Source organism: Pituophis catenifer, unplaced genomic scaffold (assembly GCF_029215685.1).
Source record: "Pituophis catenifer annectens isolate HBS135680 unplaced genomic scaffold, rPitCat1.0.hap2 SCAF_2, whole genome shotgun sequence".
In the NCBI taxonomy this organism is placed as follows: domain Eukaryota; kingdom Metazoa; phylum Chordata; class Lepidosauria; order Squamata; family Colubridae; genus Pituophis; species Pituophis catenifer.
In genome coordinates, this window is record NW_027256882.1 from 183659790 (window position 1) to 183683815 (window position 24026).

At 43.3% G+C, this 24026-nt stretch overlaps 1 protein-coding gene across 6 annotated transcripts in view; it reads right to left on the reverse strand.

Annotated features, from left to right (window-relative positions):
- ILVBL (ilvB acetolactate synthase like) overlaps nt 1–24026 on the reverse strand; it is a 49424-nt gene that overhangs the window by 24662 nt on the left and 736 nt on the right. For 2 of the 6 annotated variants that reach the window (XM_070938289.1, XM_070938293.1), the window contains exons 2-6: nt 17352–17481; nt 13152–13318; nt 12475–12882; nt 12097–12235; nt 4704–4815 (exon numbers count right to left, since the gene is read on the reverse strand). In XM_070938289.1, the coding sequence (XP_070794390.1) occupies nt 4704–4815; nt 12097–12235; nt 12475–12882; nt 13152–13277 (785 nt within the window). In that variant the 5' untranslated portion in view covers nt 13278–13318; nt 17352–17481. The remainder of the gene's footprint in view (nt 1–4703; nt 4816–12096; nt 12236–12474; nt 12883–13151; nt 13319–17351; nt 17482–24026) is intronic. The other 4 variants (XM_070938292.1, XM_070938290.1, XM_070938294.1 and 1 more) reach the window with 4 other exon arrangements.

A 24026-nucleotide genomic window follows, 5' to 3' on the forward strand; every position in this document is an offset into this window, starting at 1 on the left:
TGGACCACCCTCAAAGAAATGATGCCTAGCCTACAGAAAAATCAGCTACGCCCCTGCCCTGTTAAACTTCGAGATTATCAGGGCAACCGAATTCCCATTATCGGGCATGGTCGTTTCCTAGTTGAAAAAAAAAGTTTTACTGGCCGCCTCCCTTTAATCGTGGTTGACGGCTCCCTCCCCAGTCTGTTAGGATTAGATTGGTTTGGCTCCCTGGGCCTTGCCATTTTAGGCATCCACTCAACAACCTCGGAGAGCGATTTTGATGTGTTGGCCAGAGAATTCAGTGATGTTTTCAATGATACTCTGGGTAAATATGTGGGCTCCCCGATTTCGCTAAATTTAGACCCCAACGTTGCCCCCATTAGACTCAAGCCCCGGAGGGTTTCTCTTGCCCTCTATCCAAAGGTTGAAGCCGAGTTGGATAAGCTGATTGCTCAAGGGATGTTAGAACCCACTGACCATTCCCGGTGGGAAACACCAATAGTTATTCCTATCAAGCCAGATGGCTCAGTCCACATCTGCGCGGATTTTAAATGTACCTTGAACAGGGCGTTACAGGTAGTCCAACAGTTGCTCCACTCCCTCGGGTCAGGCTCCATTTTTGCTAAGCTAAACCTGGCCCAGGCTTATCAGTACCTCCCAGTGGATGATGCCTCAGCCGAGGCTCAAACTATTGTAACCCACCGGGGGGCCTTTAAATGCAGGCGCCTACAATTCGGATTAAGCATTGCTCCGGGGTTGTTCCAAAACTTAATGGAACGGCTCCTGCATGGACTCCCTGGGGTTGTGCCGTACTTCGATGATGTGCTCATCTCCACTTCTTGTCGGAGTGAGCTCGTCAGCCGTGTCAGGGCCGTCCTTCTCTGTTTCAGGAAGGCTGGCCTCAAATTGAAAAAAACTAAGTGTCTAATTGGCGTGCCACGGGTGGAATTTTTGGGTTACCTAATTGATGTCACTGGTATTCACCCCACTCCTTCCAAGGTGGCGGCTATAAAACACGCTGCCACTCCCACGTGCAAGGCTGACTTGCAAGCTTTCCTGGGGCTCCTCATTTTTTATAGCGTGTTTTTGCCCCATAAAGCTACTGTTGCCGAACCTCTTCACCGTCTCCTAGGTAAAGACACGCCATGATCCTGGGGCGAGGCTGAGTCCCGCTCTTTCCGAGCTGTCCAGGATTTACTAACATCATCTGCTGTCCTTGTACAGTACAGCTCTCACCTTCCTCTCGTTCTAACAGCCGATGCTTCAACTTTTGGCATAGGGGCCGTTCTTAGTCATCGGTTTCCAAATGGGTTGGAAATTCCTATTGCCTACTATTCGCGCATTCTGTCATCAATCAAACGTAGGTATAGTCAGTTAGACAGGGAGGCTCTAGCTGCTGTGGCTTCTGTCAAGAAGTTCCACGATTACATCTATGGCCGGCACTTCGAATTGGTGACTGACCATAAGCCCCTTCTAGGACTCCTAGCAGGGGACTGCCAAACCCCTTTAATACTTTCCCCCAGAATGTCCCGTTGGACTGAGTTTTTAGCTGCCTATAACTACACCCTGGTCTACCATCCAGGTAAGCAGATTGCAAACACTGACGTGCTGTCGCTGCCCTTTGCCCCTTTCCATTTTGGACCCTGCCCCGGCCTCCTCCATCCTCCTTGTGGAGGAGCTGTCCCCTCCGTTAACTGCAACCGATGTTGCGGCCCACTCAGCAGACCCCGTTTTAGCACAGGTGCTTGACTGGATGAGTAGAGGGTGGCCATTAGGACAAGTGGCCGAACGGTTCAAGCCGTTCAGGCTCCGGCAACATGAATTTTCTGTCCACTGGGGCTGCTTTTTGCGGGGGCATAGGGTGGTCATTCCCCCTGGGTTGCGTACCTCTAGTGTTATATATGACCGAGCATAGACTGAGGTGACGTGTGAAATCAACAAGAACTCTTTATTGGTTCACAATACACAACTGGTAGCCGGCTGAACTCTACCCGGCATTTGACAGCTCTTATATAGTAAGAGCTCGGCTGCTCTAGCCAATCATTAACAGGGAACCTCTCGCACGCGTGACGTACCCGCGGTACGGCCAATGGCAACAGGAACAACTTGTAAAGAAACTGTGCTGGACAGAACACCAGGGGTTGGGGACCCCTGGGGTTGGGGACCCCTAGGCAGGCAGGGTTGAGCGGCGACCGGGAGGGCAGGGGCAGTGCCAGCTAGAGGTGGTATCTGCCGGTTCTCCGAACTACTCAAAATTTCCGCTACCAGTACGCCAGAACCAGTCTGAACTGGCTGAATTCCACCTCTGGATAGAATCAAGATAACATGAAACTGCTTTATAAGGCCTTGGTAAAATTGCACTTGGAATACTGCATCCAGTTTTGGTCACCACAATATAAAAAAGGTACTGAGATTCTGGATAGAGTGCAGAGAAGAGCAACAAAGATAATTAGCTGGCTGGAGGCTAAAACATATGAAGAACAATTGCAGGAATTGTGTATGGATAGTCTAATGCAATCTCAAGGCCTATGGGCCAGATCCGGCCCGCAATATGGTCAGATCTGGCCCACGGGGCCATCTTGGAAAAGGTAAGGGGCTGGCCCATGTTGCTTTGACCCGGTCTACCTGCGTCAATTCAGTCTGATCTACCCAATGTGAACAGGAAACATCAGGCCAGCATGGCTTCAGCCCGGTCTACCCAATGCGAAGATGAAACATCGAGCCAGCGTGGCTTCGGCTCAGTCTACCCAATGTAAAGAAGAAACATGGCAGCAGTTTGGGGAGTGATGTCAAGCTGGCCACACCCACCCAGTCAGCCACGCCGTGATGGTGTCAAGCTGGCCACGCCCACCCAGTCAGCCACACCCACCCAGTCAGCCAGGGCTGCCCAGCCCTCCTGATGCAGCCCTCAATGAAATTGAGTTTGACATCCATGATGTAATGAAAAGAAGAGTGACAGGATAGCAGTGTTCCAAAATTTAGGTGGCTGCCACAAAAAAGAAGAGGGAAAACTATTTTCCAAAGCACAGTAGGCAAGACTAGAAGCAATGGTTGGAAAATAACCAAGGAGAGAAGAGGCCTAGAATTTAGGAGAAATTTCCTGATAGTGAAAACAATAAACAATGGAATGGATTGCCTTCAGAAATTGTGGATGCTCCATCACTGGAAAAGTGACGAGACTGGACAGCCATTTGTCTGAAAAAGTGCTCTTGTTGCTTACAAAATTATCGAATTCTGATTTAAAGTTATAGAGGAACTGCCAGCACCCTGAAAATAACCTGGAAATTAACTTGATTCCCCTGCAACTGGAACAAAATAGCTGCTGCATGCTCTGCTTCTGCACCTATTGGAATTTTGAATCTAGCCTACCTGTAGCTCACCTTAGAACAGACCACAAAAATCTAATTTAAAATGATTAAAAATGGTTTATTGATTTGAACTAATTATTTCAAATAACTTCACATCTGGCAGATTAGTCTAAACTGGTAAACAGCATTCCTTGTCACTACTGTCAATCAGGATGCTCAGTTGCTTTAGAGATGGTATTGGCTCCTTAAAGCTGCAAATTTTCCTGGGCTCACAAAGTCACCATGTTATCCCAGGAAATTATGCCTTTAAATTAAGTGGATGCCAATAGCATCTCACATAGAACATAGAATCCAAAGCAAGAACAGGAAATATGCAGAATCTATTATTTCTACAATTTGGAGAAATATGTTGCATTTAAGTATGCACTGTAAGACAGTTCTCTTAAAATACTCAGCCAAATTTAGAAACTGTCCTATAAAAAGGGTTAAACAAGAGAAATTTTTCAAATTTTATGCTTGTTTTAGTCTAGAGCAGTGGTCTCCAACTTTTGTGGCTTGGCAGCCTGACTGAGGGGGGAAAAACTGGGCCATGTGAGTGGCAGTTGACGCACACGTGCACACAGTCCTTGCACAAGTAGCGGGCCACTGCATGTGCTCCGGCCAGCCATTTGTGCAGTCAAATTCCAAACAGAAGATGGCCTGGTAGTAGACTAAGGCCCAGGAGTTGGAGACCCCTGGGATAAAGAGATTGTCAGGAAGATCTAATTTTAAAAAAATCTAAGAAAAATAATGTAGGTTACCTGGAATTGTATTAGTCTTTTTTCGTACTTTCCCTGAACAATCAGAAACAAAATCCAGAAATGATCAGAAACAGTATGTGTTTACATGCATAGATGTATGTATGCATAAGGGACACAGTAGCTAAGACGCTGAGCTTGATCGAAAGGTCGGCAGTTCAGCGGTTCAAATCCCTAGTGCCGCGTAATGGGGTAAGCTCCCATTACTTGTCCCAGCTTCTGCCAACCTAGCAGTTTGAAAGCATGTAAAAAATGCAAGTAGAAAAATAGAGACCACCTTTGGTGGGAAGGTAACAGTGCTCCGTGTGTCTTTGGCGTTTAGTCATGCCGGACACATGACCACAGAGACATCTTCGGACAGCGTGGGCTCTTCGGCTTTGAAATGGAGATGAGCACCACCCCCTAGAGTCGGGAATGACTAGCAATATGTGTGAGGGGAACCTTTACCTTATGTATGCATACATATATATGACAAAAAATATTCCATAGCAGCATCTAATGCACATATTAATGAACTTCCCCTTGATTTTCTATACTGCAACAATCTATCATTGGGCTTTCTTTGAGCCAACTGATCCATTAAAATCTTTCCTGATAGCAAAAATTCACAACTCACCAGTTCAAGGCCTTTCCTTTCAGGCTCTTGGGAAAAGCATTCCTAAGTATCTCTCTCTCAACCAAATGATAAGGATATAGAATATCCAAAGGAAACTCTACAAACACAGGGCCTGTAAGATTAACAAAGTTTTTAGTGGAAGATATAATGTTAAAAGAAAAATCTGTAGTTAAATGAATAACCGTATCTTATATAGCACTATTATGTCTTATACAGTCACTTAACCTTATGTCTTATACAGTCACTTAATCATGAGGCGGGTGTAAACAAACAAAATAAATCAAATTAAAAAAAAATCCATTTTACAATGTCAACATGCTAGAAAAATATGGTTTTCATGAGACCATTCAATGAGTATTCATTCCTACTGTCTTAAACAATTTACCAGCTGTCACATACTGTTCTAAAAATTATCACTGATGGAACATTTGATTTTTTGCCCTCAATTGTTAAGAACCATCAGTTATTATTAATACAGAAAAGGCAATTCTAGTATCTTCTGTGAAGCAAGATGACAAAATAAAGCTATTAAAAAGTCAAACAATACATATTTTGTTTAATTTCTTCATTGGATCAGACAATTGCGCATCCAATCTTTATTATTTGTTACCAAGCAAAGACATTTATAATCAATTTTTTTTTATATTACTGTGTTTCCCCGAAAATAAAACTCGGTCATTTATTTTATTTTGCTCCAAAAGACACATTAGGGCTTATTTTCGGGAAAACATGTTATCAGGGTGATCAACCAAGCCAGGTGCCACCCCCTCAGTGCGTGTACAAGAGAAGGCGAGCGCATGGGGGCCAACAGTGTCCAGCAGCAGCCGCAGCACCAGCCCCTTGGCCAGCACACTCTGAGGCTACGCAGCCCATACAGCGCAGGTGAATTCGAGTGCTACAACTGCCAGGCTGGCCCTCAAAGCAGCAGGCGGAGTCAGAAGCACGGGGGAAAGGCACACGATCCGACCCACCAGATGCGCTGCATGGCAAGCAGACAGATGGTGGGACGGAGCGGGCGGATGTGTCAGATCCGTGTATCTACCATTCTTCATGGAAGAAGTGGGGTGGGGATTTGGAGTTGTCACATTTAGTTCTTTTCCTAAGTGTCCTAAGTATCCAATTTCTTGCCTGATCCTCTTTGTATAAACTTTAACCTGATTTATAACCATTTCCTGGCGCCAGGAATGCCTAAAGAATTCTCACACCCTGAGAAATGAAGAGAAAGGTGGGGGGGAAATGAGTGGATTGTAAAATGACCCTGAGAAGCTCTTTGTATCTGTTTCTCAGAGAGGCTTGGTACAATTTGTATTTACATAGCGGATTGGTCAGAATCCACACTGGAAGGTGAGGAGGGGGTTCCTAATTTTCTTTATCCTGAACTGCATGCCCTGAGGGACCCCAGAGCCTGCTTTGAGTTTTGACTTGCTTTCATCCCTTTCAATAAAAGGTTCCTTTTGAAATACAAAGTTCTCAAGAGTTCATACTTTCTTGGAAGGGGGGGGGAGAAGCTAGTCCTCACAGGGTGGCTGCGGGAGGCTTGTCCCGTGTGTGAGGTGGAGCTGGAAGACGATTCTCCAGATTCACCTGTGAGTGCATATTGCATACATTCATGTGACATGCATGTGTCTTTCAGTGGAGAAAGGTGACTAGTCCGATCACTAGGAAAGCAGGCTGAAAGAAATGTTGGATTTCCACCCATCTCCCGGATTCTTAACAAGGTTACAATATCAGCACCGATGATCCCAGGCTTCATCCTCTACTAACCAGGAAAGCCCGCAGGCCACCCCGAAGAACCCACAGCAGTCCCAGTTGCTGCAAGCAAGCGACGAGTGCATTGAAAGCGAAATGCGGAACTCGCCCAGCACCCCTTGCATTGCAGAAGGTGGCGAAACATAAAGAACCACCCTTCCTTTGGGAAAAAGCCACTCATTCTCATGCATGCGCACATGTTGTGTTTGTTGTACCCAGACTCTCTGCCTGACTAGAGGCGACGCAGGGGTCTGGCCAGGGGTGGGGCCATGCCGCCACCTTTGTGTGCTTGGCCCCCGTTTAGGATTAAATAAGGGTCAATGGTATTCAAGGAAGGTTGGTGGGAGGCCGAGCGTGCACGCTCTCTCTCTCTTTTTAAAATAAATCCTGCAGTCTCTTGCCGCCGCCATTAAAACCCCAGCATGGGCAATAGGAGCTGCGCCTTCTCCCTTCCAAAACACGCTGGGATGTCATCTGAATAACAACTGGCTTGACCTGCTATTAAAACACCTCTTGGCTCTTTCCCGAAGGGAAGGTGACTCTTCTCTACATTTCGCCGCCTTCCGCAATGCAAGGGATGGCAGATGAGTACTGGTTTTCTCTTTTGACGCGCTCACCACTTGCTTGTAGCAACTGGGACTGCTGCAGGCAGCACCGGCAGCAGGCGGAGGCATGGGGCCGCCCATTCCATGTCCAGCAGCCGCTGCAAGAACATTTCAGGCAGCCATGAACTCATCTGGCTCTCGGTCCCTCCCAAGCCACTGACAGGAAAGAACCTTCAGCCAGAGCAGCCTGGTGCAATTTAATGCTTTTAATTTACAAATAGAAAACCTGGTTACTAATACTACTTCTTCTCCTTCTCCTCTTCTTTTTGGCCTCATTTTCTTACTTGTCATCTTTCCTCTCCTACTTACTCTCCTCCTTTTCCTGCCCCTCCTTTTTCTCGGCATTTCTGTTGGCAATCTTGTTCTACAGTACTATCACTGAGGTTCTACAGTACTATCACTGAACAGAGAAGGCAAGGCAGATGGCAGGGTGAGGGTGGTGCCATGCCGTGGCCCCACGTGCTTGGACCCACTGTCCAACATCATCCTCCAGCTCCAATGCACAAGCAGGATGAGTCTCCCATTGCCAGCTACCCACTCTGTCCCACCATCTGTCTTTCCTTGCCGCACATCACATCTGGCAGCCGGATCACATGCCTTCCCCCAGCACCATTGCCTCTGCCTGCTGCTTTGAGGGCCAGGCCAGTGGTCACAGCACTCGGACTCACCTGCACTCTACAGATTGCACAGCCCGGGGGCATTGGCCAAGCGGCCAGCAGGCAGCGGCCAGACACTGTCGGCCCCCAAGTGCTCACTGCTTCCTGTGCTGGCATGCCCACCCACCAAGGGTTGACAATCTTAACTGGGATTTATATTAGGAGCATTCTAAAAAATCATGCTAGGGCTTATTTTTGTGGAAACACAGTAGTAAGACTCTTTTTAAAGATGGAATATCTTTTACCTTCAATAAACATTAAGTAAGCACACTTTCCTGCCAAGATCATGACCATTCTTATCACAAAACTGCTAAAACACGTGGTCTGTCTTCCATTGGACAATCTTCACCAATGTTATAAATGCTCAAAGGCTGGAAACCAGACGGTAGTTGCCCAATACCTCCAAATCCAAGAAATTCCAGAAATGTTAGTTTTGGAAGTGTGAATTTTCTACTGGGTAGCTATGGCATTTCTCTGTATCTGATCTGAGGCATGGGTCCTCAAACTATGGCCCGCGGGCCGCATGCAGCCCACTGAAGCAATTAATCCGGCCCACGGAGCACCACGAGGTTGCACCGCCCACATTGCCCCACCCACCCTTCAGCAGAGCGCAGGACTTGCCTTCGGGAGGCAGGGAGGTGGAGCCGATTAAGTGGTTCCGCCCCAGGTTCCTAATGGACCCTGAAGGGTTCCAGAAGGAGCTTGGGGAGATACCTGATTCCCTTGTCCACAGTCCGGCTGAGTCCCTGGTGGCTGCTTGGAATAGGGCGGCATCTGGGGCACTGGACCGAATTGCGCCTTTGCGACCTCTCCATGGCGGTAGATCCAAGAAAGCTCCCTGGTTTACCGAGGAGCTCCGGTAGATGAAGCGCCAGAAGAGATGTCTAGAGCGACGCTGGAGGACCAGTAACTCCAAATCTGACCAAACACTCTTAAGAACCTTTATTAGGACTTATTTAGTGGCGAGATGGGCGGCAAAATGTTTGCATTTTTCCGCACTTATTGCATCCGCTGATTCACGCCCGGCCTCCCTATTTAGGGTGACTCGCTCCCTCCCTAATGTAGGGGGAGTGGAGGAGCCCTTGCACGGTAGAGCTGAGGAATTTGTGCAGTTTCTGTCAGATAAAGTCGCTCAGATTCAGATGGACTTGGACTCTGATTGGGCAATTCCAACCGAAATGATGGGGGCAGGTCTTAGTCCCATTGTGTGGGATGAGTTTGAGCCTGTGACTCCTGAGGAAGTGGACAAGGCTGTAGGAGCGATGAGTTCCTCCACTTGTTTGTTGGACCCGTGCCTCTCTGGCTGGTTTTGGCCAGCAGGGAGGTGACACAAAGCTGGCTCCAGGCTTTCGTTAACGCGTCCTTGAGGGAAGGGGCCTTCCCGCAACCAGTAAAGGAAGCGGTTGTAAGGCCCCTCCTCAAGAAGCTTTCCCTGGATCCAGCAGAATTAAAGAACTTTCGTCCAGTCTCCAACCTACCCTTTGTGGGAAAGGTTGTAGAGAAAGTGGTGGCACTTCAGCTCCTGCAGTCATTGGAGGAAACGGATTATCTAGACCCTTTTCAGTCTGGCTTCAGGCCTGGCTACAGCACGGAAACTGCTTTGGTCACGCTGATGGATGATCTCTGGCGAGCCCGAGATGGGGGTCATTCCTCCATCCTGGTGCTACTTGACCTCTCAGCGGCTTTCGATACCATTGACCATGGTATCCTTCTGGGACGACTAAGGGAGCTGGGAGTGGGAGGCACCGTGTTACGGTGGTTCTCCTCCTATCTCTCTGGTCAGTCACAGTCGGTGTTGGTAGGAGGTTAGAGGTCGACCCCTAGGCCCCTCGTTTGCGGGGTGCTTCAGGGCTCGGTCCTCTCTCCTCTCCTATTTAACATCTACATGAAGCCGCTGGGTAAGATCATCCAACAACACGGGGTGAGGTATCAGCAATACGCGGATGATACCCAGCTGTATATTCTACCCCGCGTCAATTCAGTGATGCGGTGGATGTGATGTGCCGGTGCCTGGAGGCTGTGAGGGCCTGGATGGGAGTCAACAGGCTCAGACTTAACCCAGACAAGACCAAGTGGCTGTGGGTATTGCCTCTTAAAGACTATGTTGATTGTCCATCCTTGGTTCTGGGGGGGGGGAGAAATTGTCCCCCTCAGAACGGGCTCGCAATTTGGGTGTCCTCCTAGACTCACAGCTAAGATTAGAGCAACATCTGACAGCTGTGGCTAGGGGGACCTTTGCACAGGTTCGCCTGGTGCACCAATTGTGACCCTACTTGGATCAGGAGGCTCTCCTCACAGTCACTCATCCCTTGTCACCTCACGGTTAGATTATTGCAACACGCTCTACTTGGGGCTACCCTTGAAAAGTGTTCGGAGACTACAGTTGGTCCAGAATGCAGCTGCGCGAGCTATCGTGGGTGCACCTAGATGCACCCACATTACACCAATTCTCCGCGAGCTGCACTGGCTCCCTATTGGACTCCGGGCACAATTCAAGGTGTTGGTTATTACCTTTAAAGCCCTACATGGCTCAGGGCCAGGTTATCTTCGAGACCGCCTTCTGCCGCATAGCTCCCAGCGACTGGTAAGATCCCACAGAGTTGGTCTCCTCCAGGTCCCGTCAGCTAAACAATGCCGGCTGGCGGGCCTGCGGAGGAGGGCCTTCTCTGTGGCTGCTCCAGCTCTCTGGAACCAGTTACCTCCTGAGGTCCGGACCATCCCCACCCTATTGGCCTTCTGAAAAGTGGTGAAGACCTGGCTTTTCTGGCAGGCCTGGGGCCGTTGATCTCGCTCTTGTGATCTGGCGAGATCCGGCCATGAATGGCGTGAATGAGTTTTTAATGTTTTTAATTTTTTAATGTTTTTTTATAATGATTTTTTAAAATGTATTGTGAGCCGCCCTGAGTCTTCAGAGAAGGGCGGCATATAAATTGAATTAATTAAATTAAATTAAATTAAGCTCAACAATCTTGGTCTACAGAATGCTTGTGGAGGTGGGGGGGGGTGAAAGGAGGTAAAAAACCAGGCAAAAACGGCCTGTTTTTGGTCAAAAAATGAGCCGTTTTTGCCTCATTTTTTTAGCCTGCAGAATGCTTATGGAGGTGGGGAGGGGGTGAAAGGAGGCAAAAATCCAGGCATAAATGGCCCTTTTTTGGCCAAAAAACAAGCTGGTTTTGCCTGTTTTTAGCCTGCAGGATGCTTGTGGAGGTGGGGAGAGGGAGAGAGAGAAAGAAAGAGAGAAAGAAAAAGAGAAAGAGAGAAGGAGAGAGAAAGAAAGAGGGGGAGAGAGAGAGGAAGGGAAAGAGGGAGAGAGAAAGTGAGAGAGAAAGAGAGAGGGAGAGAGACAAAGAGACAGAAAGAGAGAGGGAGAGGGAGGGGGAGAGGGAGGGAGAGAGACAAAGAAAGAGACAGACAGACACAGAGAGAGATAGAGAGAGAGAAAGAGAGAGAGAAAAGAGAAAGAGAAGGAAAGAGAGAGAGAGAAAGAGAGATTTCTCAAGCTCCTTGGGGCTGAGAAGAATTGCTGCAAAACTGAGTTTCCTGAAGTGGACCACCAGACTCCTAAACAACTGAAAAAACGATCTAGTAAAAAGAAAAGGCAACCAAAAGAGCAACATGCAAACAAAAGGAAATAAAACACCCCCAGGAGCAAAACAAATTAAAGTTTGTGTGCATTGTTCAATGGACTGTTAAATTGGCCATGCCCACCTAGTCACATGACCACCTAGCCACGCCCACCCAGCCGATCCGGCCCCCCAATTGTCTGAGGGACCATGAATTGGCCCTGTTTAAAAAGTTTGAGGACCCCTATTCTAAGGCATGGCATAAAGCTACTGAAGCAATTTTACAACAGAAGAGAGGGAAGATTGTCTTGAAATGTACTTCAATATACCAATGTATTCCTCCCAAATACACAAATAATGTCTCCAGACTTGTTGAGAGTCTACTTCTGAGCATTAAATGGGAAGATTAAGAGCCAAGGAGATGTGTGAAAGGTGTGCTGCAAACCCCAGACCGAGTTGTTTTTCAAATGATGGGCAAACACACTGCTGGGAGTGGGTACTATTCAGAAATAAAAAGTGCTATGCTAAAATAAAAGATGTGTTTCTTCAAAGCGTCTCCAAGTTGCTATGGGTAAATTCTTGAAATTTTTACTTTGTTTTAGCTTGTACCGGTATATAACAATGACACTGGCCTAAGGGAAAGACTTCCTGATTTCCAAGATAGGTAACGAAAGCAAAAAGAGATCTAAATCAAACATCCTAGCAAACGGGACAGAAGTATGCCAGCAATCACTCCTACCAAGCTACTCCCTCTGCTTAGAAACTGTAATTATGGGCAAACAGGCCAGATTAATTTCAAGTCAGTAGAACAAGGACATACCTGGCGTATTACATTGGGCAACAGCAATTGCTTTTCGCAGCACAGGAGCAATATCTTTGACAGTGTTCACTGAAGCACAGAATTTGCAGAGTGGCTTGAATAGAGATAATTGGTCAATATCTTGGAGAGCTCCTCGGCCCTGAGAAGAGGAAGAATGGAGAGAAAAAACTGAAAGCTCACTCTTATACTAATTTCACATAGAAATAGCTGGCACACAAATATTTATAAAAAGTGGCTTGTTTACCACACAGATGCTCTGCAAAAGCTAATTTAGGTGTGGAAGAAAGCCTAGGTATCTAACAAAACAAATCAACAATATTAGCAAACTGTGCCTTTGTTCTTTTTCAAACTTCAGAGCCAGTGGCTGGAGCAGTCTACCTTCTGCAATGTGCCTGCTGCCCCTCCAATCAGCAACACGGGAGATTCTGCCATTTGGGCATTTTTCATAGCTGTCACAGTATTTGTTACTCCAGGTCCTGCTGTCACTGCAGCAACTCCCACTGTTCCTGCAACATAAAAATTCAAACAAAGTGTCATTGGGTCTGTGTATTCCTCCCACAGAAAAAAGTAGTACAAAGCAATACCTGAGAGCCTGGCCACTGCATCTGCTGCAAATACAGCAGTCACCTCATGCCTTGTGTCCACAACACGAATGCCCAATTTCTCACTAGCCACCAAAATGGGGGAGATGTGTCCACCCACAAGCGTGAACAAGTAACGCACACCATGAGCTTTTAGCACCTCTGCCACTATCTCCCCACCATGCCGGGTACTTTTAGGGTCCACCTAGAAAGGATAAGGACACATGTTGATGCTAACAGAAGTCATACAATAAAAATCTGGTTGCCACAATTCTCTCTAATACAGAGCCAGCGGAATGAACTGCAGATATATAAAAACTAGTTTTAATTTTTTACTTTCTCTTAAAAGCCACCTGCTAAAAATATTTAATTATCTGAATAATTTTTTCAAGAATACAGCTTCCACTGAGGATGCATTGGATATGTATGATTCCAGATGTTTTATTTCAGAAATTTGTTGTAAAATGGCTTTACCTGATGCCAGAATTGATAAATGAGTCCTAGTTTGTGCACCAGTCCAAGAACAGTTACTGTAAAAGTTCCCAACAGTGCCAGCACCCATATTGAGGAGCTTTCCAGGCCTAAGGTTTCAGCTACCATGATGAGATTTATTCAGCATCAGCTAGGGATACACTTCAGTTCTGAAAAAGGAAACAGACACAGAAATGGCATTCCATTAGCTATATATTTCATGCAGCAGATTTTTAAGCCATACTAACATTAAAATTGTAATTAATTTCAGATGCTATTCAAATTATGGACAAAAAAATTAGCAAATATAAATGTAAATAATGCTATTAAACACAGTATCAACAGTAGAGACCTTCAAATTTCTAGGTTCTACCATATCTCACGACCTAAAATGGACACCCAACATCAAAAATGTCATCAAAAAAGCACAACAAAGAATGTTCTTTCTGCGCCAACTCAGAAAGCTCAAACTGCCCAAGAAGCTGCTGATACAGTTCTACAAAGGAACTATTGAGTCTGTCATCTGCACCTCTATAACTGTCTGGTTTGGTTCTGCAACCCAACAAGACAGACACAGACTTCAGAGGATAATTAGATCTGCAGAAAAAACAATTACTACCAACCTGCCTTCCATTGAGGACCTGTATAGTGCACGAGTCAAAAAGAGGACTGTGAAAATATTTACAGACCCCTCGCATTCTGGACTGTTTCAACTCCTACCCTCAAAATGACCCTATAGAACACTGCACACCAGAACAACTAGACACAAGAACAGTTTTTTCCCCGAACGCCATCACTCTGCTAATCAAATAATTCCCTCAATAATTCCCACTGTCAAACTAGTTACTAAGTCTGCATTACTATTAATCTTCTCATCGTTCCTATCACCCATCTCCTTCCACTTATGACTATATGACTGTAACCTTGTTGCTGGTATCCTTAAGATTTATATTGACTGTTTCCCTATGACTATCATTAAGTGTTGTACCTTATGATTCTTTTTTTTTATTGAAAAGTTTTAAAAAGTTTACATATATATCCCCCCCTTCCCCAACCCTCTCCCTCCCACCCACCCCCTTCCCTACTTCCCAGAGCAAAATACAGGGTATAACATTCAACAATCATAATTTAACATAGACTAATTAATTATAACCTCTTACATCTCTCTAATACTTTAACTCCCCATTTACTAAACTAAATTTGAATACATAATAACATCTCTCTATCTATTCGTAAGCTATTTGAAATTTTTTAGTCCGGTATTTATTTTGAATATAATCTATCCATCTTCTCCATTCTATCATATATTTCTCATTTGAATAGTCCTTCAAATACGCTGAGATCTTTGCCATCTCTGCTAAATTTGCTACTTTTAATATCCATTCTTGAGTAGTAGGCAAATCTTCCTTCTTCCAGTACTGCACCACTAACAATCTTGCTGCAGTTATTAAATTCAGGATCAAATTAGTCTCTATAACCGTACATTCCGTGATTATACCCAACAAAAATAACTGTGGAGTAAACTTTATCCTCTTTTTAAGAATATTTTGAATAATCCACCAAATTTTTATCCAAAATGCTTTAACCTTTTTACAAGTCCACCATACATGAAAATAAGTAGCGTCGTCACAATCACATCTCCAACATTTAGATTGTACATTCGGATACATACAAGCTAACTTTTTGGGATCTAAATGCCATCTATAAAACATTTTGTAAAAGTTTTCTCTCAAATTTTGCGGTTGTGTAAATTTTACATTTCTTACCCATATCTTTTCCCATGTTTCCATCATTATTGGTTGTTCAAAGTTTTGTGCCCATTTTATCATACAATCCTTAACTAACTCTGGTTCCGAGTCTGTTTCTATCAATATGTTATACAACCTTTTTATATGCATTTGACTCTGGTCTCTAATTTGTTTTACCAAATTTTCTTCACTTTGTATAATACCAATGTTCTGATCTTTTCTCCATCTAGTTTGTAATTGTACATACTGAAACCAAGTTTGGATTACCCTTTCTTCCCTTAATACTCTCAAGGGCTTTAACTTTAATATACCTCTCTCTGTGTTAAGAATTTCTTTATATGTAATTACATCCTGTCTTTGTTCTATACTTATATTCTCTATCGCATATCTGGGTACTGCCATATAGGTATCTTGTCATTTTTATATTTATATTTCTTCCAGACATGCAATAAAGCATTCCTTAATATATGACTTTTAAAAGTCCTATCAACCTTCTTGTCATACACTAAATAAGCATGCCAGCCGAAAACCAAATCATATCCTTCTATATTCAATATTCTTTCATTTGTTAAATTAATCCAATCACTAATTGCTGATAAAACAGCTGCTTCATAATGTAATTTTAAGTTGGGCATTTTCAAACCTCCTCTTTCACGTATATCTTGCATTATTTTTAGTTTAACCCTTGGTTTCTTCCCTGCCCAAACAAAATTATTAATGCCCTTCTGCCATTCTTCCAAGTTCGCATCCTTTTTAAGTATTGGTATCATTTGAAAAAGGAATAAAAACTTAGGCAAAACATTCATTTTTACTACTGCTATTCTACCCAACAAAGACAGTTGTAATTTTTTCCAATTATCCATCTCTGTCTGTATTTTATGCCATAACGATTCATAATTATACTTATATAATTTCCCATTTGAAGTTGTAATATAAACTCCTAAATATTTAACCTTTTTAACTATCGCACATCCTGTTACTCTTTCTAATTCTTCTTTTTGATTTGTTGTCATATTTTTAGTTATCATCTTTGTTTTCCCAATATTTATTTTAAACCCAGATACTTGAACATAGTGATTAATTATTTCCATTAAACCTGTAGTTGATTTCACTGGATGAGTTAAGGTTACAACCAAGTCGTTTGCAAATGCTCGTAATCTATAGTCATAATGCCTAATCTTAATTCCCCATATTTTATCAGAGTCATGTATTTTGTTCAACAATAATTCCAACATTAAAATAAACAGTAATGGGGACAGGGGACAACCCTGTCTTGTTCCTTTTTCTATTTTAAAAGTTTCTGTTAAGCTACCATTAATTATTATTTGCGCTGTCTGTTCCTGATATATTGCCTTAATAGATTTTGTAAAACATTCTCCAAACTGCAACCTCTGCACCATTTTCAATAAAAATTGCCAGTTCAATCGATCAAACGCTTTTTCTGTATCCAAAAATATAAGCACCGCAGGGACTTGGTTGTTCCTTTCCAAATACTCCAATATATTAACAATTTGCCTTACATTATTTTTCATTTGTCTCCCATGTATAAAACCAGATTGATCATTATGGATCATTTGTTGCATAACTGACATTAACCTATTTGCTAATATTTTAGCAAAAATCTTATAATCTGTATTAAGTAATGATATTGGCCTATAATTTTTTGGCTGGGTATGATCTTGATCTTCTTTCGGAATCAGAGAAATGAAGGCTGTTCTCCAAGATGGTGGTACCCCTCCTCCCAATTGTATTCTAGTAAATAATTCCCTAAGGGGTTCTACCATTTCCAATTGTAAATTTTTGTAATAAACCGCTGTCAATCCGTCTGTACCAGGAGCCTTACCAACTTTTAACTGCTTAATTGCCAGTAGAATTTCCTCCTCGGATATTGGTTGATTCAATCTTTCCCTTTGCTCATCTGTGACTGTAAGAATATTCTCCTTCTCCAGATATCTATCTATATACCTTGTATTTTATCATCAGTATTTAATCTCGTATAAAAATCTAAAAAAGCCTTTTTAATCATATTTTGTTGATACACCTCTTTACCCTTATAGTCTATTTTCTCTATAGTACAAGACTTTTGTTTTTTCCTCAACATAGATGCTAACCATCTACCTGTCTTATTTGCATTACAAAAGGTATTATGTTTTGCATATTGCAAATTAGTTGCAACCTGATCTGATATCAACATATTAAACTGCCCTCGCAATAAAATAATTGCTTCTTTTGTTTTCTTATCATCTGGGTTATTTATTAGCACCTGCTCTTTCTTCTTCATTTCCTCTTCTAATTCCCTCTGTTTTTCCCCCTGTCTACATCTATATGCATTATTCAAATTTATTAAGACACCTCTCATATATGCTTTGCTTGCATCCCAAACCATTTCCATGGATGTTTCCTTATGCATATTTAAAACAAAGAATTCTTTCATTAATTTTTTACATTCTCTCACATTTCCCTCATATCTAAATAAATTTTCGTTTAAGCGCCAAGATCTCTTAGACACCTCTCCATGTTCCAATTCCATCCACACCGGATTATGATCTGTTAGAGTTCTTGGACATATCTTCGTCTTCTTCACCCTAGAAAAAAAATCATTTGTAATTAATATAAAATCAATTCTAGAAAAAGATTGGTGCCTATCTGAGAAAAATGTAAAGTCTTGTTCTTTAAAATTCCGTTCACGCCAAATGTCTCTCAGCTCCATATCCTCCATCTCAATCCTGCAATTCAGCTGAGGCTCTGGTGGCATCCTGGGAACGGGTGGCTACTGACGCCTTGGACAGAATCGCACCTTTGCGGCCTCTAACCCGACGCAGATCCCGGATTGCTCCTTGGTTTTCCATGGAGCTCCAGGAAATGAAACTTCGGAAAAGACGCTTAGAGGAGAGTTGGAGGTCCTCCCAATCTGAATCTGACCGAACACAGTTAAGAACCCATATTAGGTCTTATCTAGTGGCGATGGAAGCGGCGAAATGTCACTACTTCGCCGCACTCATTGCATCTGCAGAAAACCGCCCAGCGGCCCTGTTTCGTGTGACCCGCTCCCTCCTCAATCAGGGAGCGAGGGAAGACCCTTTGCAGGGCAGAGCTGAGGATTTTGTAGTTTCTGCATGATAAAATCACTCAGATCCGGATCGGATTGGACTCTGACTGGGCAGAATCCAATCAGAAGACTAGGGTGGGTCTTGAGAATAATATCTGGACTGAGTTTGACCCTGTTTCTGTCAAGGAAGTGGACAGGATTGTGGGCAAACTTAGTTCCTCCACTTGCTTATTGGACCCTTGTCCCTCCTGGTTGGTTTCGGCTGCCAGAGAGGTGACTAGAGACTGGATCCAGGCAATTGTCAACACTTAGTTGAGAGAGGGGAACTTCCCCACCTCTCTTAAGGAGGCGGTGGTTCGATCTCTCCTCAAGAAGCCTTCCCTGGATCCAGACTCACTTAATAACTATCATCCCGTCTCCAACCTTCACTTCATTGCGAAGTTTGTTGAGACTGTAGTGGCTCAACAGCTCCCACAATTCCTGGAGGAAACGGAATACCTTGACCCGTACCAATCAGGCTTCCGACACGGTCACAGCACGGAAACGGCATTGGTCACTCTGGTGAATGATCTCTGGCGGGCTCGGGATGGGGTTTGTTCCTCCATCCCGGTCCTACTTGACCTCTCAGCGGCTTTTGATACCATCGACCATGGTATCCTACTGCAGCAACTTGTGGGGTTAGGGGTGGGAGGCACTGTCTTACAGTGGTTTTCCTCCTACCTCTCAGGTCGCTTTCAGTTTGTATGGGTGGGAGGGCAGAGATCCACCCTGAGGCCCCTTAATTGTGGGGTGCCTCAGGGGTCGGTTCTCTCCCCCCTGCTCTTTAACATCTATATGAAGCCACTGGGTGAGATCATTCATGGCTTTGGGGTGAGATATCATCAATATGCTGATGATACCCAATTATACATCTCCACCCCAGACCACCCCAGAGATGCCCTTTCCATGATGTCCCGTTGCCTGGAGGAGGTACGGGCCTGGATGGGCAGAAACAGACTCAAAATCAATCCCTCTAAGACTGAGTGGCTGTGGATGCCGGCCTCTCGGGTTTCAGAGGCTCCATCACTTTTGATAGATGGGGAAAAACTTGCACCCGTTGATAGGACTCGCAACTTGGGTGTCCTCCTGGATGCTCGGCTATCCCTAGAAGACCATCTAACGACTGTGACCAGGGGGGCCTTCGCACAGGTTCGCCTGGTGCGCCAGTTGCGCCCTTTCCTGGACCGAGATGACCTTCGCACAGTCACTCATGCCCTGGTTACTTCCCGCTTGGATTACTGCAATTCCCTCTACATGGGCCTGCCCCTGAGATGCACCCGGAGACTCCAGCTGATCCAGAATGCAGCTGCACGGGTTGTTATGGGAGCCCCTCGTTACTCCCATATAACACCTCTCCTGCGTGAGCTGCACTGATTACCAGTGGTTCTCCGGGTCCGCTTCAAGGTGCTAGTCCTCACCTATAAGGCCCTTCATGACTTAGGTCCAGGATATTTGCATGACCTTCTCCTGCCTGCCTCTCACTGTCCTGTTTGCTCACATAGGGCCACTCTCCTCAGGGTTCCGACGGCGAGCCAATGTCACCTTGCTGTGCCCAGGGGTAGGGCGTTCTCTGTGGGTGCTCCCACCCTCTGGAATGAATTACCTACTGAGCTCCAGACGGCTCCTGATCTCCGCTCCTTCCATCGGGACTTGAAGACTTGGCTTTTCAAACAAATAGGCTGAGACTGATTCCGGGCTTTATTATTTACTACTAATTAATTATTTGGATTAAATTATGATTTTATTGTACTTGTTTCTTAACTTGCGTTCGCCGCCCTGAGTCCTTCGGGAGAATGGCGGCATATAAATAAATATTTTACTCTTGATCTTTAAGCAATAATATGGCTTATTAGTAAGTCAAAACTTTATTCTTTTAGTCCCAGAGTCTTAATTCTTTAAAGCAACGTCCATTAGAGTTAAACGGGGCTGACAGCTTTAACAAGTTAACAAGCACTTTTTTCTTTAACTTTCACTTTCCATGCCCTTAACAAGCCAGCGCCATTTTCTTTCAACTTTTTCCCGTTCTCATCAGACCCAGAAAGAAACAGTATTCAGCTGGAGTTAAAATTTGTTACTTGCAGTTATAATGTCTCCTGTCTTTGCTCTGCGTGCTTTAGTCCAAATGTTGTTACAAAGTTGCTTGCAGGGATGGTCGCGGCGTCTTGTTCTGCATGAAGCAGACACGTCCCGGATTCGGAGCTCTACCAGGTTCCTGGGGAGCTCTTACCCTTCGAGCTCCAGGATTGTTCCTGGAGCTCTTGGGAAGCTGTACCCTCACCCAGGTGCTGTCTTTCCCCTCTTTTCCTGAGGGAAAAGTTTCCAAGCCGCTAGACAGCTAATTTCGCTGTTCTAGCGGCTTAACAAAGTCACGGGGCTAGCACTCCCAAAGGAGCGACCGCTGAAGCCTGAGGAGCCACCGGAAGTTCCGTACCTTATGATTCTTGACGAATGTATCTTTTCTTTTATGTACAGCGAGAGCGTATGCACCAAGACAAATTCCTTGTGTATCCAATCACACTTGGCCAATAAAGAATTCTATTCTATTCTATTCTATTCTATTCTATTCTGTTCTGTTCTGTTCTGTTCTGTTCTGTTCTGTTCTGTTCTGTTCTGTTCTGTTCTATAATTTAATAAGACTTTGTCTAAGATAGCCTGCATTGTACTAAAATGGTCGGCAAGTGAACTTCTAGCATGACTTGCTGAATTGCTCTAAGTCACAATGGAATACTGTGGGGAGTAGAAATAACATAGACCTAAGAAAGGAAGGACCACCCATTTATGAAGGCAATAAAGCAAAGGTGGCATTTTTGATCAGAGAGCAGGAGAGAAGTGGAGAAAGGAATAACTGTTACCCGGATACATGAAGGTATCTGAAAATGAAACCTGGGAAGAACACTATATTGCCAGAAGCATTAGCTAACACTATACAGAAACAACATTTAATATATTCTATTTGAAATAATCTGTTCAATCTTTTGACAGTTGACCTTCCATTCTAGTTTATTTTCTCTAATTGCTAGGAAATCATTATGAATTGCAATGTAGCCTTGACATAAAGAGGAAAGACTAATGGTTTACTTGATCCCAGAGGCTGAAAGGCAGGATGAGAGAAATATATGGTATATATTGCTTAACTAGGGCAATCAAGATTTTCTAAAGTGAGATAACAATAATGAGAGAGTGGTCAACTCCCAAGCCCCGCAGAGATCTAAGTTCACAGTTTGCAAAATGGAAGTTGTGCAATTTGAGTTGCATCAAAGAACCAAAAGAAAATTGACTTGGTAATCCAAGAAGTTAATATTGTAAGTAGATGGGGCAGCGTGTCAGTGCAAAATTGGTATGCTGCATGTGGAGGGGTGCAATTTCCTAGGTGCAAAGGAACTAGATCATTATTTTGTTTCTAGAATGGCTTGGGGTATGAACAATGCCTAAATGAAGAGGAAATAGCCACACTGCTGAAAGTAGGCCATTGCTGCCATTGGCTGGTAGCTGAAATTTTGGCTTCAGTGGTTGGGCAACTATCTCCTGTATAAACAAATATTACAGGGTAGCTGAACATTGGCTGCCTAAATAAGATTTTAAGTTACCTTCCTAGGTCATACCAAAGCTATCAGGGTTCCAAGTAACACCCCTAACCAAGTAAGACTCCAAGGCAGGCAGTTCCTCTAAGATCCATTTTATTAGAGATGTCATATTGGCACATCTGGGAAAACCTGAATATGAAAGCTCCCGGGTTTTACCCACCCAAAAGAAAGTCAAAGTCCCTTCCCCTGCACCCACATGTTCATCACATGGTCCAATAAATCCATTGTCCCAACTGGAGATACCTTCCAGTCACGCCACTACAGGTGCAGGCTGAAAGTCCTTGACTCTCAGAGAAAAGAATGTTATTACAGCTAAATAACTCTACCAACTCCATGCAACCCCCCTCCCACTTTCCCACAGCACTAAGTGTGGCAGCCCTGAAGATCCAAAGAAAAGATGGCCTCCAGGGCTGACAAAAGCTTTATTTACCACTAAATCGTTGACTATTTTCCATTACAATAATCAGTTAGCATATGTATGTATTTGATTAATTAACAATCAGAAAATTTGATTTAAATATTTTTTTGTCAAATATTTTAATTCAACCTTTACAGAACTCAAGTAAAATATGCTCTAGATTCACCTTTCTGCTGCTGCTGAACAAATTAAAAATGACAACTTTAACCTTTTCTGCTCTTGACCAATAAAAGAAATATCTGAGCCTACATTTGCCTAACCATACTTATTTTCAGGGTGGATAAAAATCAATGATTTTTTTTAAAAAAAAATCAAAAAAATCAGATTTTTTAAATTTAAATCGGATATTTTTGATTTAAATTGGATTTTTTTGATTTTTATCGAATTTATTTTAATAAAAAACTTTTGGGGTAAAAATCTATCGTAAGATAGTTTTCTATTTAAGATACATAAATAATTTAGTTTATTTAGCATGAAATGGAGCTTAGTTATGTAGCATGAGGCTGTATATTCTGCAACACTGGGACTGTATATTCTGCAACACTGGGACTATCGGTGAGTCAACAGTGGGTCAAAGGAGTAGCAGAGATGACAGTTGCTCTCTAAAAATTATGATTTAAATCGAGTTGATTTAAATCAAGCCTTTTTACTAGTGATTTAAATCATGATTTAAATTGTGATTTAAATCAAATCCACCCTGCTTATTTTAAATATTTATAAGACATAAATCATCCCAATCCTGATGGGACTCAAGATGACTACATACAAATCAAAATGTTAAAATGTTTTATATTCTCTTTTTATGATATTGTAAGATGCACAGAATTAATACAAGTTATTGTATAGTGGGCTTCAGTAGGCAAGAACCAGACCAGCATAGCTACAACAGGATTTATTGACTCAAAACTAAACATAATGCTTGAAAAACCCGCCCATGAATGGAAGGTTTATGCCTGTTATTGAATAGAAGAGGGGTTATATCGGTCACCGATATTTTTTTTGAAATGTCAAAAATGTTGATTTGTAAATTTTGAGTTGTTTTTTTATTTTCACCTTAACAGATGAAAATAAATGAGTGATACGGGGAAATTTTTTTTTTATTTAGTTGCATAATTTTGCACACTAATAGTTGCCCAATAATTGTGTACACATATTCTGTAAGAAAGCCAAAAGCTCACTTTTACTTCCTTAAATATTTGAGGTTTATTAACATTTTGGATTGACTGAGAGCACTGTAGTTATTCAATAATAAAATTAATCCTCAAAAATACAACTTGCCTACTAATTGTGCACACAGTGTAGAGAAGCTTCATAAGCAGTTTTAAAGCTAACAGTCAGCTCTCTGAATGGGCATATAAGCCTTTTGTCAATCATTAGCTTCAACACCTGGCTTACTAGTTAACCCACTAGGAGTCAAGCCATTGCATTTTGTACCACCTGTTGCCTGCAGGTCATCTCCAAAGACAGTGTGTTGCAGCAGACCAGTTCAGTGGTGATCAGAGCTAGATAAATTTTGATATATGCCATAACAAACTTCTTATAGAAGAGGAATCAATCTGGAATCCTTACTGTAGTTCCCACATGCATCCAAGTAAATTCCTACCCAACCGAAATTCCATTAATTCTTATGTAGTGCCAATTTAGTCCTGACCTTGGGCAGTAGAGCAATAGCAATAGGCTTGAGCAATAAACCTTAACTAGAACCAGTGATTCTGATTCTTCGCACCTGACACTTTAGTATGAATTACTATACTGTATCCTTAAACTACACTTCATCAGTCGTAAAACACTAATAAATTCATCTAAGAAAGAACTCAATTTGTCAATGGACGGTGACCACAGCCACTGAGCATCTGAATCCACCATGATGGTAGTTTTTTAAAGTGGGAGATGTCAACTTGCCCAAAATAAAGTTCATCCTACATTTTCTCACTTCCACCTCTCTTTCTCCGAGGAATTGGCTGGCTGCCTAGAATCTCAATTTATAAAATCAATCGACTCCGCATTTCTCCGACCAGTCTTGCTGGGAACATCGTGTCT